This window comes from Polyodon spathula, chromosome 4 (assembly GCF_017654505.1).
Source record: "Polyodon spathula isolate WHYD16114869_AA chromosome 4, ASM1765450v1, whole genome shotgun sequence".
NCBI classification, from domain to species: Eukaryota; Metazoa; Chordata; class Actinopteri; order Acipenseriformes; family Polyodontidae; genus Polyodon; species Polyodon spathula.
In genome coordinates this window covers 13,843,810-13,859,770 of record NC_054537.1, presented here as the reverse complement: position 1 = coordinate 13,859,770, position 15,961 = coordinate 13,843,810, and the positions used below count along the sequence as shown (strand labels likewise).

Below are 15,961 nucleotides of genomic sequence, written 5' to 3'. Positions count from 1 at the left end.
TTTCACACCAAGGTTTTGCACTCTAGGAAGTGCAGGACAGTCTAAAAGCATGTCTTGCAAACAGATTTCTTTAATGCGATACCATGTTTTAAAATGAAAATACATGTCTGCTAATTTTTTTTTTTTTTAAAAGTGGTTCTTTCAAACAGCACATTGGAACCTTTTACAAGGAATAGATGTGCATGGTGCAGAAAATGTATTAAACTATTTTGTTAGCTCCAATCCCTTTAAACAGTTTGGTCTTGGTTCAATTAAGATTCATGCATTGCATACATAATCCACTTTCTGTTTAAAAGAATAAGAAACAATGTGATGCAAATTGTTTTAAATAATTTGTGTTGTTGTCAGCTTAATTTGTTTGTCAAAATAATCTTTGAAATAACATTAATATTTGATAAAAAAAAAAAAAAAAAAAACTTCTTACTGGTGTCAACATTACTTTTATTTTACTTTCTGTAAACATGTTGGCTATCATCTTATAGACCGTCACATTTGCAATGACTTTCTTTTTCTAGAATTTTGATGTCATTCTGCCGTCATCGTAGTGTACTTTTATAGATTTTGAAAATGTGCGTTCCAAGCATAGAAAACCTGGAGAGGGTATGCCAGTGCCAATTTGGTAGGATTAACCTTGTTCCATGGGTCAAAATGAGTCATAATCAAGATACAAATTGAAGAATCATCATCTTAATGAAAAATTCCTTATGTCATACAATCTCGTGGTAAATCTCATGTTAAGAAATGCTTATCACACAACTTCAGAACAAATCACACAAGGGCTAATGTATACAAAAAAGCCAACCAGCTAAAGGGCACATCAGTGCTTCCTCATGATTGACTGATTCCACAAAATATTTCTCTGAATTTCTCTCAAAATTGGTTAATCTGTTTATGCTATATAAAAAATATATATATATACATATAAATTATAAATGCAATATACACTCCAGACTGTGGCTGATAAATCAATGAATTCTAAGTAACAACTGGGCTTCTGTATTTAATTATTTAGATTGCAATGCAAGAATGTGTTGAGTGTGATTTATAAAATCAGAATCCAAACCTTTCAAATAAAATCTATTTTTGGAATATGGTATGTTTCAAGCTTTTATTTAATAAAAAATCTTATGAGGATTGAAAACAATAATGTTGTTGCTAAAGCATTTTAATATGGTTTTGCTTGGGTGCTGCAGTGACTGTGGTCATGCAATTTTAATTGTTTTTCTCTTCTAAAAATAGATATTTAATTGACCACAGCTTACATGGAGATAGGTATTTCAACATAGATGCCAACAGTGGAGAGATTACGTCTGCAAAAACCCTTGACCGAGAAGAAATGCCATGGCATAACATCACAGTGATTGCTTCTGAGGTTGGTAAGTACAGTGCAGAACAAAAAAAAATGACAAAGGTGTCAGTATTCCAAGGGTTAAGCTTAGTTTGTAGTTGGCCATTATACTGGGTGTTACATGAGTGTATATAGTTATACAATGTGTGGCAGGGCAAATCCCTGCCTGAAGGAAATGTGTTGGTAGTTGGCAGGGATAGTGTTAATTTGTGCCCATGCCATATAAATGAGTGTGTGTGGCTGTGTTTGCACAGCCACAGGTGTAATTAATTAATTTTAATCTTGACTGCCTGTTAATATGTTTTTTAGTTCAGTTGGTATCACCTGCCTGTAATTTAGCAGGCAGGTATTTAAACAGTGTGAAATGTTTTCTTTTACAACACAGTATGTCCCTTTCATGAAGTAAATTAGCTTATTTATACAGGATCATCTTCAGTTTCATACAACATTAGTGCATAAATAAATACATTCCTTCACGTCAAAGTGAGATTACTTTGAATTATCGATCTGAGTTTGAATTATTCTCGGGGTAGCCCCAAATGTGTCAAACTAGGCTACTTGTATATTGCATGCTGTGGCAGGAAATGGCATTGCGGTGATGTCAGGCCAGAAGGCGAAACAAAAACACAGACAGGCAGGTACTGCAGTTGACAGGCGTGGTGTGCGATGTTTATTAAACAACAAAAATAAACAATATTTAAACAAAAATAAACACTTGCTCACAGAGCAAAATAAAAGGTTTTAAATAAAATCAATCACGAATGCCAAAAATACAAATATAGGTCAGGCTGGGTGATTGCCTTCACTGTTCCTATATCTTTCTGTTTTAAATTAATCTCTCCTCTCGCTCTCCCGTTCTCCCCTTCTGGGGTGCAGCGGGGGAACCAACAGGCTTGCTCTCTCTGCTGGTGGAGGTGGGAGTGACAAGCAGTCCTCCCAAGGTGGTGGAGGTGGAGCCAGCAGGTATTCTCCCTCTGCTGGTGGAAGTGGGAGCGACAAGTAGTCCTCCCACAGTGGTGGAGGTGAAACCAGCAGGCATTCTTTCTCTGCTGGTGGAGGTGGGAGTGACAAGCAGACATCCCAAGGTGGTGGAGGTGGAACCAGCAGGTATTCTCCCTCTGTTGGTGGGTACCTGGGCTGTGGACGTTCTGCCTTCCCCTTCTTGGGCTGTGGACACACCGACTTCTCCCTCTTGGGCTGTGGACACACCGACTCCCCCCTCTTGGGCTGTGGACGTTCGCGCTCCTCCCACTCAGGTGCAGGATGTTCGGGCTCCTCCACCTCAGGCACAGGATGTTCGGTCTTCCCCTTCTTGGGCTGTGGACGCACCGCCTCCACCCTCTTGGGCTGTGGATGCAGCAACAGTAGGTCTTGCTTATGTTGTGGAGAGGGGCTTCCCAGCTGATCTCCTCCTGTGCCTGCTGTTGCTGCTACTAAAAAAATAAATAAAAAAAAAACACTTGCTCACAGAGCGAAATAAAAGGTTTTAAATAAAATAAATCACAAACACCAAAAATACAAATATAGGTTAGGCTGGGCAATCGACCTTCACTCTTCCTATATCTCTCTGTTTTAAATTAATCTCTCCTCTCGCTCCACTTCAGAACACCCACCCGGAGTGTAGAGAGCTGCTAGTATTTATACAGGTGACCATCTCCCAATTAGCAACAAATTCATCACTTAATTCAGGAGATGGCCACCTTGTGCACGAGTTTTAATTAACATCCCATCCACGCTGAAAAAACAAAACAATAACACACATGGCGCTTCGCCCACATTTATATATAAATAATAAATAAATAAACACAAAACACAGTACAGGGGTGGAGGGGGAAACCCCATTCTAAAATAAATACTGAACAGGGCTGCTCGCCCTGTTACACATGCCTATGCTTTTAAATACAATAATTAAATTGATAGAAACAATTGGCAAACATACTAGATTGTCTAGATTGTCTGAGACCTTCTCCGTAGTCATTAGATATTTGGTGTTACCACAACAGTACAAAACTTCTTTCTCTGAAGCGGCCTCATCACAGTAAACATAATCAATACGCCAACTGTAACTGTATGGCTAGGTAAACAAAACCACTCGCGTCAGGATGACAGCAATCCCTGAGATTTAACTAAAAACATTCTACAGCTACAAACATTCAAAAACAAAAGAATGTCAACATCTTGACATACTGGGGTAAATGAAACAGATTTAGACAACCAAGCAATTAATACAACTGAGAAAAACACCAAGCGCCAGACAAAATGGGCTATGAAAGTTTTCTCTGACTGGCTAACTGAAAAGAACTTTGACATTGATTTAAAAACAGTATCGCCAAAAGCTACTGGCATCCAGCTCTGAAGCAGTCTGGAGCAACCTACTCAGCACAACAGAAGATAAAGAAAATTCACTTCAGCCTCCTCCTGTCAAACGAGAAACCACAAATGAAAATGTTACAACAGCAGCAGCAGCTCCGTCTACTGAACAAAACCTATATCTACATGTTGAAACAATGAATGGCAACATCCACTTCAATATCTACAAAGCCTAAACAAGAAACTGGTATTGAAGCTTCAAAGAATATATTATACAAAACAATTTAAATCAAATGTTTATTAAGCGAACAATTTTAGTTACTGTGGAACTACTTTTTCTTTCAGTGGAAGGTTACACAAATACACATTATTAAAAAAAAGTTTAAAGTTTTCTTTATTTACCAACACCACACTCATAGACCCATTTAATAATAGCAATAACACACTCCAGGGTGTGTGTGTTATCATGAAATATCTGTCACTTGGGTGATTGAAGGCATGGTGATATCTCATGATAACACACACACTGTCGTGTATTATTGTTTAATTATCAAACCACCCGATTTATTTACTTATGGATTAATATTGTATGAAACTGAAGACCATACTGTATTCTATTTTGTATGTATATGTGTAAAAATTCAAATTGCAGGTATGTTATTTAAATAGTTGTTGCAACACACGGAGACGTGTAATGCTATATTTTTCGAAATGTCGCTACTTACTCTTTAAATGAGTATTTTATTCAGATAAATAATTATACCATTCAAAACAAAAGTGGCACATAAAACACTCTTTTACATTACCTAACATGATAAAACATTACAAAAAAAACAGGCATTCTGTTTAAAGTAAGTGACTCATTAAGTATTTTGATAAGCCTGCTGAGCAATACAATAATTATTATAATGATCACTCCTTGAAAGTCCATGTTCACAAGATCTGGAATACCAGAGTGTGTTCTTAGAGACAGTGGACCCAAGGAGTTCCATACATTTGTGTGGGATTTCATCCATACTATCTCCAATATATTATCAATCAACTAAATGGGCCAAAAACTCTGTCAGGATATTTTGAAGCAAGCCAACCATGAGGGAAAGATCCTTACCAGAGTCTCCCAGAATACAGAAATACACAAACAGATGATATTGGGTCTCCTACTGATGGGTAGAAGCCAAAACAAGTGGAATGTTCTGCCAAATTTAAATTCCAACAGAGGCAAGCTAAACAGAAATGTTATGACCAACATGCAAAAATCCTACCAGAACTCATACAAGGTGAGGACATCAGAATGCGGTTCAAAAGCTCAAGGTACTAAGATTGCATATTGTGGAAACATGTGATGGGGAAGTTTTCAGGTGGAACAGAAGACATTTAAGGTCTGTACGAGACAGAAACTAGTGATGTCGCCAAGAGGTCCCTTTAACACTTTCCGCAGCTCCTATGTCTACACAGCAGAAAGCCACAGAAGGGTGCCGTGCCACCTCCTTTACAGTTTTCAAATGATCCACAGACGGTAGAGGTAGACAATTCTACACAGGACTGTCCAGTTGTTATCACCACCACCTGTGGAAGAGTGAAAAGGAAGCCAGTACGTTTGTGTGCTTTAAGATTTAACAATTTAATTTAGTAAATTCAGAACTAATGTGTTCATAAAGAACTATTTTTTGAAAAAAAATATACCATAATAAGAAACCTGTTAATTTGGAAAACAACTATTTAATGGTTTGTAGTAACAAGCATTAGTGATGCAAGTGCTAAATTTGAGTTGATATATATTGTAAATCGACCGGCACTGCAGTCGTTCGTTTGCCCCTTCCAACGTAGACCCAGACACAGATGGAAGTTTTTAAGGTGCTTACGCGCTATTTAATAAACACAAAATAAACACCTAGCTTTTACGAGCACTAACTACACAACACAGAAACATAACTAAAACAGGACAGCTAAGCTGTTTACCTGTAACACAAATTCTAACAAAACACACAAAAAGACTTTCACAGAGTACCTTTTTTTTTTTTTTTTTTTTGCTATGATTGAGCACACCTTATATCGGGCTCCTTTTCACCACAGCAGCCCTGAGCACACTGGCTGCTTCCTCTAAATAACCTGCACCTGGCTCTAATTTACAATGAACACTAGGTGCAGGGGATAACTAATAATCAAACAATTAACACAAATATCACCAATTTTGGTAAATGGGGTTCGACTCGTCACAGGATATTTATTTGGACAGTGAATTATAACGTCCCCGTGACTGTTTGTTAATTGCCCCCCCTATAATAACCGTACATCCCTCCGCCGATAGGGATTATATATATATATATATATTATATATTATATATATATATATATATATATATATATATATATATGACTTCTTGACTGGTAGTTTCATGTGTGGAACTGAACTCATTCGCTGTATGGTCCGCTCAGCAGTAACAGTATATATATATATATATATATATATATATATATATATATATATATATATATATATATATATATATATATATATGTGTGTGTGTGTGTGTGTGTGTGTGTGTGTGTGTGTAATAAAATGAACTGAAGGGGAAAAGGGAGATGTAATGATCTGTTAACCTAGTGTACTAGGTGTAGTATTAGAGAACAAAAACAAGAAGACACTGATGAGTAGAGAATACTGATGCTGTTCAATGTGTTGTGCTGATTAATACTATCGAAAGTTGTGTTAAACTTACAATTTTTGTACAGTCTTTATAAATCCTTACAGGTATTTTTAAGCAGCTTATGCAGTAGCAACTATGGAATTAAAAATGTCGATCTTGTAATTGGAACCAATACAAATGAATCAATGATGCCAGTAGGCGCTAATGTTCTAAAAGGTACATTAGGGTGTTTTCAGTAGTGAGGTGAAATGTAACACCATAATGGTTGATAATAATAACATACATATATATTTAAGAAAGAGTGCTGATATGGAGACTTGTGCTTTGCTTGACTTGATTGATGAAAAGAGACCACCCAGGGTGGACATGTATATTCTAAACACGAAGATCCTCAGGATTCAGTGATCGATTCTATTGATTGTTGGTGAACTGAGAAGAGTGTAAATTAACAGAACATTAGTGATCATTTGTAATTAAATATCTCAACCAGACCAAAGCCCTTTCAAGAATCTTAATGGAAAGATTAATGGAAAACTTTGGGTAAAGAGATGAATTCTTGAAAAGTGGAGTAACCACTACTAGTTTAATCTTTTAGATAATGTCACAAAATTCAAGGATTACCTCCTGAGGATTATCCTCTATAGTGGAGGTGGGCAAACATATGTTTAACTTTACAGTTTTGCATTCATACAGAGTAACATTTGTCCAATATGCGATATAACTTGTTGAATAAACTCAGGTTATATGGAAGCTATCATTTCTGTCTGTTCGACTGTCTATCTGTATGAAACATTTGTCTGTCTTTCCATCTGACTGTCTATATTTCATGCTCAATTTTTTTTTTACATCTTTCTAAAGAATCTCTTGTCCAATTGTGATAAAAACTTGTGGCTCAAAATGTTGTGAGTATAATAATCTGGTGCTGTATGAAGGTTGTCTTTCTGTCAGTCGGACCCTTTTTTTTTAAAGTAACCTTGTCACATTCTGATGAAACTTCCTAAGGACATTATTTGCACAAATTTAGTAATAATGAAATTTGATCGGTACATATTTTTGAAGTAATTGAGCTGATCAGCATCTGGCGGTATATTAAGGACTCCACCTGTCTATATGCCAGACTTAATTTTTCAGTGCATACTGTATTGGGAGTAGAGGTCATAGTGATCTTTTTCGTGGTACTCATTGCTTTTATTTAGACAGATGCGCCATGAATGATGTGTATACCATAAACAATAGCCTTTTCATTAAGAAAGCACTTTAAAGGTGGAATCTCTCCTGAAGACATATATGCTTTCACTAGTTTGGCAGTCTGTTTTCTCATAATGGCTGCAATGGTTTTAATTAGACATGCACCTACACAGAATTTAAATAAATGCCTCAGAGGAGCTTTTTTTTGAAGTGTTCACTGTTTCACAACACACCCTCTATGATTGTACCACTCCCAAGGACTTATCCTTAATTGCCAGTGTGTGTCCTACATCTGTGGCAGAAAAATGTGTAAAAACATACAAAAAACAATTTTCTTAAAATTAAAGGAAGACTTTAGGTTATGGATGTAACACTGGTTCCCGAAAAGAGAACGTGACCACCAACCCATACTTTTGGGAAATGAGTGCCAAAAGTCAGTTATTTACTGAGCATTTTACATCAGTGCTGCTGATAGGCCCCTCCTGGGAGTGATGTCCTCGGTCCCGCCTACCGAGGGAATAAGTAGTCACTGCATGGAGCTCATTTCCTCTTTTGCATCGAACCTGCGAATGTGAGTGATGTGACCACGCAAGGTTTGGTGGTCATCTTCTCTTTCAGGGAACCAGGCTTACATCCATAACCTAACGTTCCCTTTCAATTTAAAGACGACCACCAGCCAATAATTTTGGGAAAAGTATACCAAAGCAGTTGCAAGGGAACGTGAGTGGAGACAGCTGACGAGGAACGACTCGACACTGCCAAACCATGGTTACTGGTGCGAGCGTGCAACCTCAAGGACTCTTGTGCCTAGTGAAGGCATAGAGAGATCTACCACATTAAGCCGGTAGAACCCGGTGAATGTTTGCAGAGTAGCCCAGCTAGCCACAGTACAAGTATCAGTCAATGAGGCACTTACAAAGAGGTCCCATGACGTAGCCACTCCTCTGGTAGGGTAAGCTGGCATTATTGCACACAGTCAAAATTGTCAACAATCCAATGGGACAGTCACTGCTTCAAGAGGGCTTTACCCAGGGTCCTTTCACTATGACAGATGAAGAACTGGTCTGACTGACGCAGCGCTCTTGTTCTATCCACATAACCATTCAATGGCTGAACCGGGCAGAGGGAATTTAATCTCTGATCCTCCTCCTAAGAAAAAGGAGGGGGAAAGCCTTTAGTTCCACTGACTGGTTTAAGTGAAACACCCTAACCACCTCAGGGGGGAAAGCAGGGTTCATGTGTAATGATGCCCTGTTTCCAGCATCCCAAATACGCATACAGGCTCAATGCACAGACAGAGCCTGTAACTCACTAAGCCGCGTATCAGAGGTGATGGCTAACAAAAAGCCTGTCTTCATAGAGAGATATTTCAACTCTATGGAATGTATAGGCTCAAACAGGGCTTACTGAGAGCCTTCAATACCACATCTAGACTCTACTCGGGAAGGGCATCCTTTCTAGAAGGACGTAGCTGCCAAGCACCCTTTAGAAAATGTGTTGCAAGAATATGAGTGCCCAGGAAAACTGAGTCAATAGGGAAATGGCATGCAGATATAGCTGCTAGGAAAACTTTCAGCATAGAGGGGGACCTGCCTGCCTCCAGCCGATCTTGCAGAAACTGTAAAATAGTTGCTATAGGGCAATAGACGGAATCTATTGTTGAAACAGGGCTAGACAGTTGTGAATGGCAGCTACTCTGTCATCCGATAGGTAGGCTCTCATTGTAAGGGAGTCCAGACGGAGTCCTAAGTAGACCGTACTCTGTACCGGTATTAATTTGCTTTTTGCAACGTTGAGGGTGAGATGCTCTGTCATTATCACCATGTGGGCCACTGCTCTTTCCCACGACTGGGAACAAATCAATCAGTCGTCCAGGTAATTCAACAGCCTGATTCCTTGTAGCCACAGAGGGGCTAGGATGGCATCCACGCACTTTGAAAACGTGCGGGGGAGCTAAGGAGAGGTTGAATGGCTTTACGAAAAACTCCAAATTGCTTCCCTGAAAAGTGAAGTGGAGATATTTCCTGTGTGAGGTATGAATAGGGAGGTGAAAATACATGTCCTTTAAGTCCACGGTGGTAAACCAGTCGCCCAGCCAGACAGACTGGAGAATGTTACGGTGTTTGAGTATTTAGGACCTCCTCTCCCTCAAGGGTCTAGGATGGGGCGGAGGCCGTTGTCTTTTTTGGTACTAGAAAATATCTAGAGTAGAACCCCTTGTTTGAGAAGTAATGTATCTACTTGTTTTACGAGCTTTGAAGCCATCCATTGAGGCGCCTCCCTTTCTGTGTGGGAACGTTGCAGGATCTCCTCCACTGCTAGCCCTCAAACATATGGCCAGGGGAGATAGGTCCGTCTAGCAAGGCAGACTTGTCTGTATCTGGAACCCTTGCTTGGGACAGCCAAAGCTGTCTCCATGCCACTATGAAGCCTGCCACGCTTCGACCCAGGGCTTGCCCTTGGAAGCCTGATATTTGCAGCAGCGTTCCTGAAACCAAACATAGCTCTGAACTTATGTGTTTAGGGAGAGATGGTGTTTGCAAAATGCCATCCAGGCAAGTCATGAGGAGACCTGTTGTGTTGGCCAGACGCGTGACCTGTTCTTCAGTCGCATACAGCCATTTAATGTGGCATGCAGGGTCCTTAACCAGACCTACAGGAGGGTTTCGAACCGCAGGCAACAAGGCCACCGATGCAGGGATCGCCTATCACCAAGAGGCCGAAGCACCGAGGCTTTGAGGCATCGCTAGTGCCGAGGTCACCAATGCAGTGAGTGTTAAAGCACTAAGGGCTAAGCAACGAGGCTTTGAGGCATCAGGAGCATCAAGGGCAGTGAGTGCACTGAGGGGACCGATGCAAGGAGCGTCTAAGTACCGTGGGCATCAAGCACTGAGGCATTGAGGGCACCACGTGCATCAAGGGCACAGAGGGTACTGATGTAGGGAGCGTCTAAGTACTGCAGGCGTCAAGCACCGAGGCGTTGAGGGCACCACGGGCAATGAGGGCACCAAGGGTACTGGGCAGGGGTACCCAGAGCATTGTACTAAGTTAAAAAAACAAAACTAATTTACTCATGTCTACAATACAGTTCAGTTACAACCAATTATTTAAAAGCAATCAGAATAGAGTTCCACAGACAAGGAACACAACAGCAAAAATATCTGGATCCAGTTGTTTTAAGATGACTTTTTGGAACAACTGAAAGTTCTGCATTTTCTGATCTCAAAGAATAAGTAGGAAAATACAGAGTTAGTAGTTCCTGGAGATAGGATGGCCCTAATCCATGAAAGGCCTTGTAGGTTATTACAGCAACTTTAAAATCAATTCGTTAGCTTACTGGTAACCAATGTAAGGACCTAACTACTGAAGTAATGTGTTGAGTATGACGAGTATGAGAAAGCAATCTGGCAGCTGCATTCTGAACAAACAAATATATCAACAAAGAATTGCAATAATCAAGACAAGAAGTTATAAATGCATGTATCAACATCTCTGAATCCCTCACATCCAGTGAGGGAAAAAGATAAAAAGCTATTCTGTTAACAGAATTAATACAAAAATCAAAAGAAAGCTCAGGGTGCACCTAGGTTCTTCTCTCCAGTGGAAGGTAAAATGGAATTGCCATCCAAAATAATATTGGTTGGATTACATTTCACTAAACCCATTTTAAAACCAATTAACAAAACTTCAGTTTTATCTAGATTTATTTTCAATCAATTTGTGGCCATCCATGATTGGATCTTAGTGAAACACTTAAGAGTATGTATTGCCATATCTGACTGCATAGGAAATGATGCATAGATTTATGTATCATCAGCATAAAAATGAAAGCCAAGATTTCATTTTCTAATAATGTCCCCAAGAGGCAACATGTATACACTGAACAACACATAGAACCGATAGCTAAGAACTGGCTTCTGTGAAGTATGCTTAACATAATGTATTATGTTGCTTGAACCCATCCAATCTCCCAGTTTCATTTTAACAAAACAATTCCAAATAAATATACACTTCTATGGATTTCAGCAACACAATGTAAGGCAGGATTAGGAAAATTTAGGAAAGCAGGAGACAAGCTATCTTTCTATAGATATTCTACCCAATTTGCCCACAGCAGGAGGGCAGGGCTAATAGATTGTGCAGATCGGGTTGTTTCAGACAGAGTACAGTTTGGAAAGTTTATAGGACAGAAAGCAGTTAAAATATTGCAAACTATTCACTACACAAATTTGGGGTCCTTACTTCAAAATTGATAGGTTTAATATAATTATTTTTGGATAATTAACAAAACAAGTATTTTGGTTGTCTTTTACAATGTTAGGATGGGTTTGCACTAAATGAAATGACATGCCACTTATAGTCAGCTGTATTGCCAAATAGAGATTTTTGTAGTTTACTTCATATTAAGTTGTGCATGAACACATTTAAATGAAAATGAATACATTTTTGAGTGCTATCACCTATGTTTTGAGAAGATCTAAATTCCTAATAATTTTACTTATGCAATCTTTAAAAAAAAAAAGCAAAAAACTTAAGGCAATCACAGGTGGCGGGTTTGGAAAGGTATCAGAAATTTATAGAAGAAATAATAGATCAAAAGTGACATGCATATGAACTTGAGACCCATGGAAGTCCCAATGCCTACTGGCTCGGTCAGTGGAGAAAAATTTTTCATATAGTTTGAATATGGTCCATATGAATGTCTCAGTATCAAGTATGGTCAGGCAGCAGACGATGTCTTTGGGGATCCTGTCCCATTCTTCAGTCAGTGCAACACTAAGCTCTGTTATAAAAAAAAAACAAAAAAAAAATGTTTTTGCTTTATGGACAACATCCATCCATATAGATCCTGAAGGTATTTTTGTGTTAAAAATCAGTCATTATAGCAGTTCAGGGTTTAGGCTAAAATTGTTTTTTTAAGGCATTCAGAAGATAAATAAATTTAAAAAAAGAATAAGACAAAACACAAAGGAGGCACCGGCAGCTAGTTGTATGTTAGATAGATCTTCCTAAACTAGTTTCCATTATGCTTGACAACCCAGCTTTGTTCAAATTATTTATTTATTTATTTATTTATTTTCCTTATGATGACCAGATGTCTCCAGAGGTTTGAAGGGAAAGGCACAGATCAACAATTTCATCAGCGGGTGAAGGCCTGGCTAAAAGTCAGTGCCTGGGGTGGTGGGAGAGGCCAAAAATGATTAGACAAACCGAACCAGTTAGATGGTGTTTCAAGCCCTCATGGCATCAGGCGGATAAAATGTGCAAGTCCCAATTTTATAGTGTCAAAGGAAATGTGTATGGGGGTTAACCCTCCTATTAGGTTTCAGGTCTATTTGACCCAACTTTAGTTTCCAATTAACTTAAATGCTATTTTTCTTTTCATTTTCTGTATAATATTTTATGACTTTTCCTAAGTTGGGGTCATGAACTTATATACAGAAAACAGAACCTTTGAGATGTTTTTTTTTTTTTTTAGAACAGGTCACGTATACAAATAAGATGTTTCGGGTCATTGTGACTTCAGGTCTATGTAGATTTGTGCGCAGGAATTAAACAAACTTCTTGAATTTGTTATTTTATTATTATTATATTTGTTTATATTTATATTATATTATATTTATATATCTCTGGAAATGGTTGCACCTGTCTGGAGATATTTATAAACAATATATATGTACAAGCAGAGCCTAATTTTCACTGTTGGTATTGCAACAGCATCTCACTAGTAAAAACATTCCAAAATGAAGAGCTCGCAGGTTGGCAGTCAAAGAAGTTTTATCACAGCTCCTGGACTAAAAGAGCATACAAGCGTAAAACCTTTGCAAATAAAAACAGTTAATCAATTTAAGGCTGTTTTAAATTATTTTGAAATTGCATTGGGTCAGTATGACCCAAAACATAACAGATGTACCTAATTCTCAACATAATAGGAGGGTTAAATGAGCTGAATCTCTTGTATTAGTGAAAATCTGAAATCTGTACCCTATAGCACTTAAAACTGGAATTTAAAAACAATGTCATTGTGAAAAAAAATACTTTTTTAGACTGCTATATTGTTCGAGACATATATCAAACTCATTCCCAACTAAAACATTGATTAATGTATTTATTGGTGCAAATTACTGAAAAACATACTACTGAGGAATAGAACAGGTGTGCTGCAGGAAAAGAAGACGTGCAAAGATGTTTCCGTGGCAACAAATCATATCAATTGATTGCCACAGGGGTGCACTAGCATTGCAAAGCGGCAGTTAGCATCCACCTTTTGATAAATGACAATGAGGTGCAATAGATTGTGTTTCAATTTTGAGAAACTATGCAGTAACGATTAAAAAAAAAAAAAAAAAACATTGGAAATCATTTAAGACTGCTGATGTAAAATGTATTTTGCAGGGACAGCAACAAGAGCTTAGTCATTGTCTTATTTACAGATTAAAGCCAGGGCAACAGGGAATAAAGGACATGTTGAGCAGGTTGGGTTTAGTGAATGATGAAAGCATAAGCCATTTACAGAACAGATGGAAGAAAAAAACATCAATCCTGAACTGAATTGACACAATAACGCTTGTGTCCAATTGTAAAGGTTATGTTTATTAGTATATACATTTTTAGTACTATATTGATAAAAGATTGATTATTCTGTTTAGTAAATATACAACTTGCCATATTGGAAAAGTATATTAAAGAAAGGCACACTGGTGATTTTCTATGTTCCACTGTTTAGATGTTATTTGTTGAATCTATATACTGTAGGGCCGACCATCATTTCATGGTGTGTTTTACAACATCAAAAGAAAAGGTTAAATGTGTAGATTCTGGAATTTATATTGTAAATATTAAAATGCTGATGCTTGCACCACATATTTGTTATTAACGTATTTGTTTATGCAGGTTCAGGATGTAATTCTATCACTTATTGACATTTCTGAAATAATTAACCCTCACCTCAAATACTTTCTCACAACATCAAATGCTGTTTTATACACAATGATTGCCTGCAGTTTCTTTTTCGTATTTTCCTTCTAGTTTAATATATACCTCCTGAAACAACTAAGTACTACATCATACAATTCTCTTCTCTTATGTAAGACTGCTGGCTTGAAAATGCATCTTTATTTCAATCGCTTTTCTGCACTTCTGTTTTTCTCAACGATTTTGTATTTTCTAAAGCTGCAGAAATAAAGTTGGAAATCTATCCACTGGTTTGGTTCTTGGATGTTTTCTTTTTGGCAGAATATCTAGTGATCTAAGAATCTGTGCCTATTTTCCAAAGATCCTATTTTTTCCTGGGTGCCTCAGGAAAAAAAAGTACATCAAGCAAGACACAGGGGTCTGTAATAATAATAATAAAAATAATAATAATGAAGTCCATGGGTCAGAATGTTATGAACAATCTGGATATTTCTTGAATACATAATATATAACCTCCAGCAAAAAAATAAATAAATAAGATGTGAAACAAAGCAGGCAATCCATTCAAAAAGTAAATAATGAATTGTACTTTTATTGTGATAACATTTTACATTGTTTAACATATGATTATAACAATGGTTAATGGTGTTTTTTTCAACTTTGATGCTTTTTGAGTATTCTTAAGAACAAAAAGCTAACATAGACAACAGTATATCAGAATACATAAATGCATGGTGTTCTGGCTTTACATTTTGAAACTACAGTCAAAAAGCCATGTATGATGTAGACCCCATAACTTGAAAAACATCTGACCACTCTACCCCTTTACAGTATGTTTTGTGCACCTCCATTAGCCGCATATGACGTAGAGTGTCTTGAACACTCCTGATGTTTTTAGTTTCTTAAGGTTGTTTTCAATAATGCTTTTTTGCTTTTGTCTTTTGTGTCTTCAAATCTTTCACTGCTGTCAAAAAAAAAAAAAAGCTGCAGTGAAGTTAACATTTTACATGTTGGGTTTTAGTTTTAACTTTCATGTGGTTTTCAACTGAATTGGTTCCGATCAAAGGTTACTTTGTCTGCTACGTTAAAATCAACAGTTGTCGTCTCTTATTTATTTATTTATTTATTTATTTTTAAATTGAGTCATTGCCAATGGGTTTTTACCCTGGTGTTCTCCCCAATTTGAAATGCTCAATTGTTATTTGTATCCTGGTTCATGGCTGCAACCCCCCTGGCGACTTGGAAAATGGAGGCTGGAACACGTGTCCTCCTAAACGTGCTCCTGCCAGTCCATCATTTTTCACACTGCGGATCCACAGCGATGCCACCAGACCTATAGTGCCGGAGGACAACACAGATCTTATGGCTTCACTGCAGAACCGCAGGCGACCTATCGGCCACAGGGGTCAATCGTGCGCAGTGAACCATGGATTCCCCTACTGACCTAAACCCTCCCTACCTGGGTGGCACTCGGCCAGTTGTGCAGTGACATAGCCTGGATTTGAACCTGCGATCTCCAGCTATAGGATGCATCCTGGAGCACCTTTACTGG

General features: G+C 38.0%; 1 protein-coding gene across 1 annotated transcript in view; it reads left to right on the top strand.

The window, feature by feature from the left end:
- The window catches only part of LOC121314205 (cadherin-18-like), a 67,024-nt gene that overhangs the window by 32,178 nt on the left and 18,885 nt on the right, over positions 1-15,961 (top strand). The window contains exon 7 of the mRNA XM_041247229.1: positions 1,240-1,376. Coding sequence (XP_041103163.1) covers positions 1,240-1,376 — 137 coding nt within the window. The remainder of the gene's footprint in view (positions 1-1,239; positions 1,377-15,961) is intronic.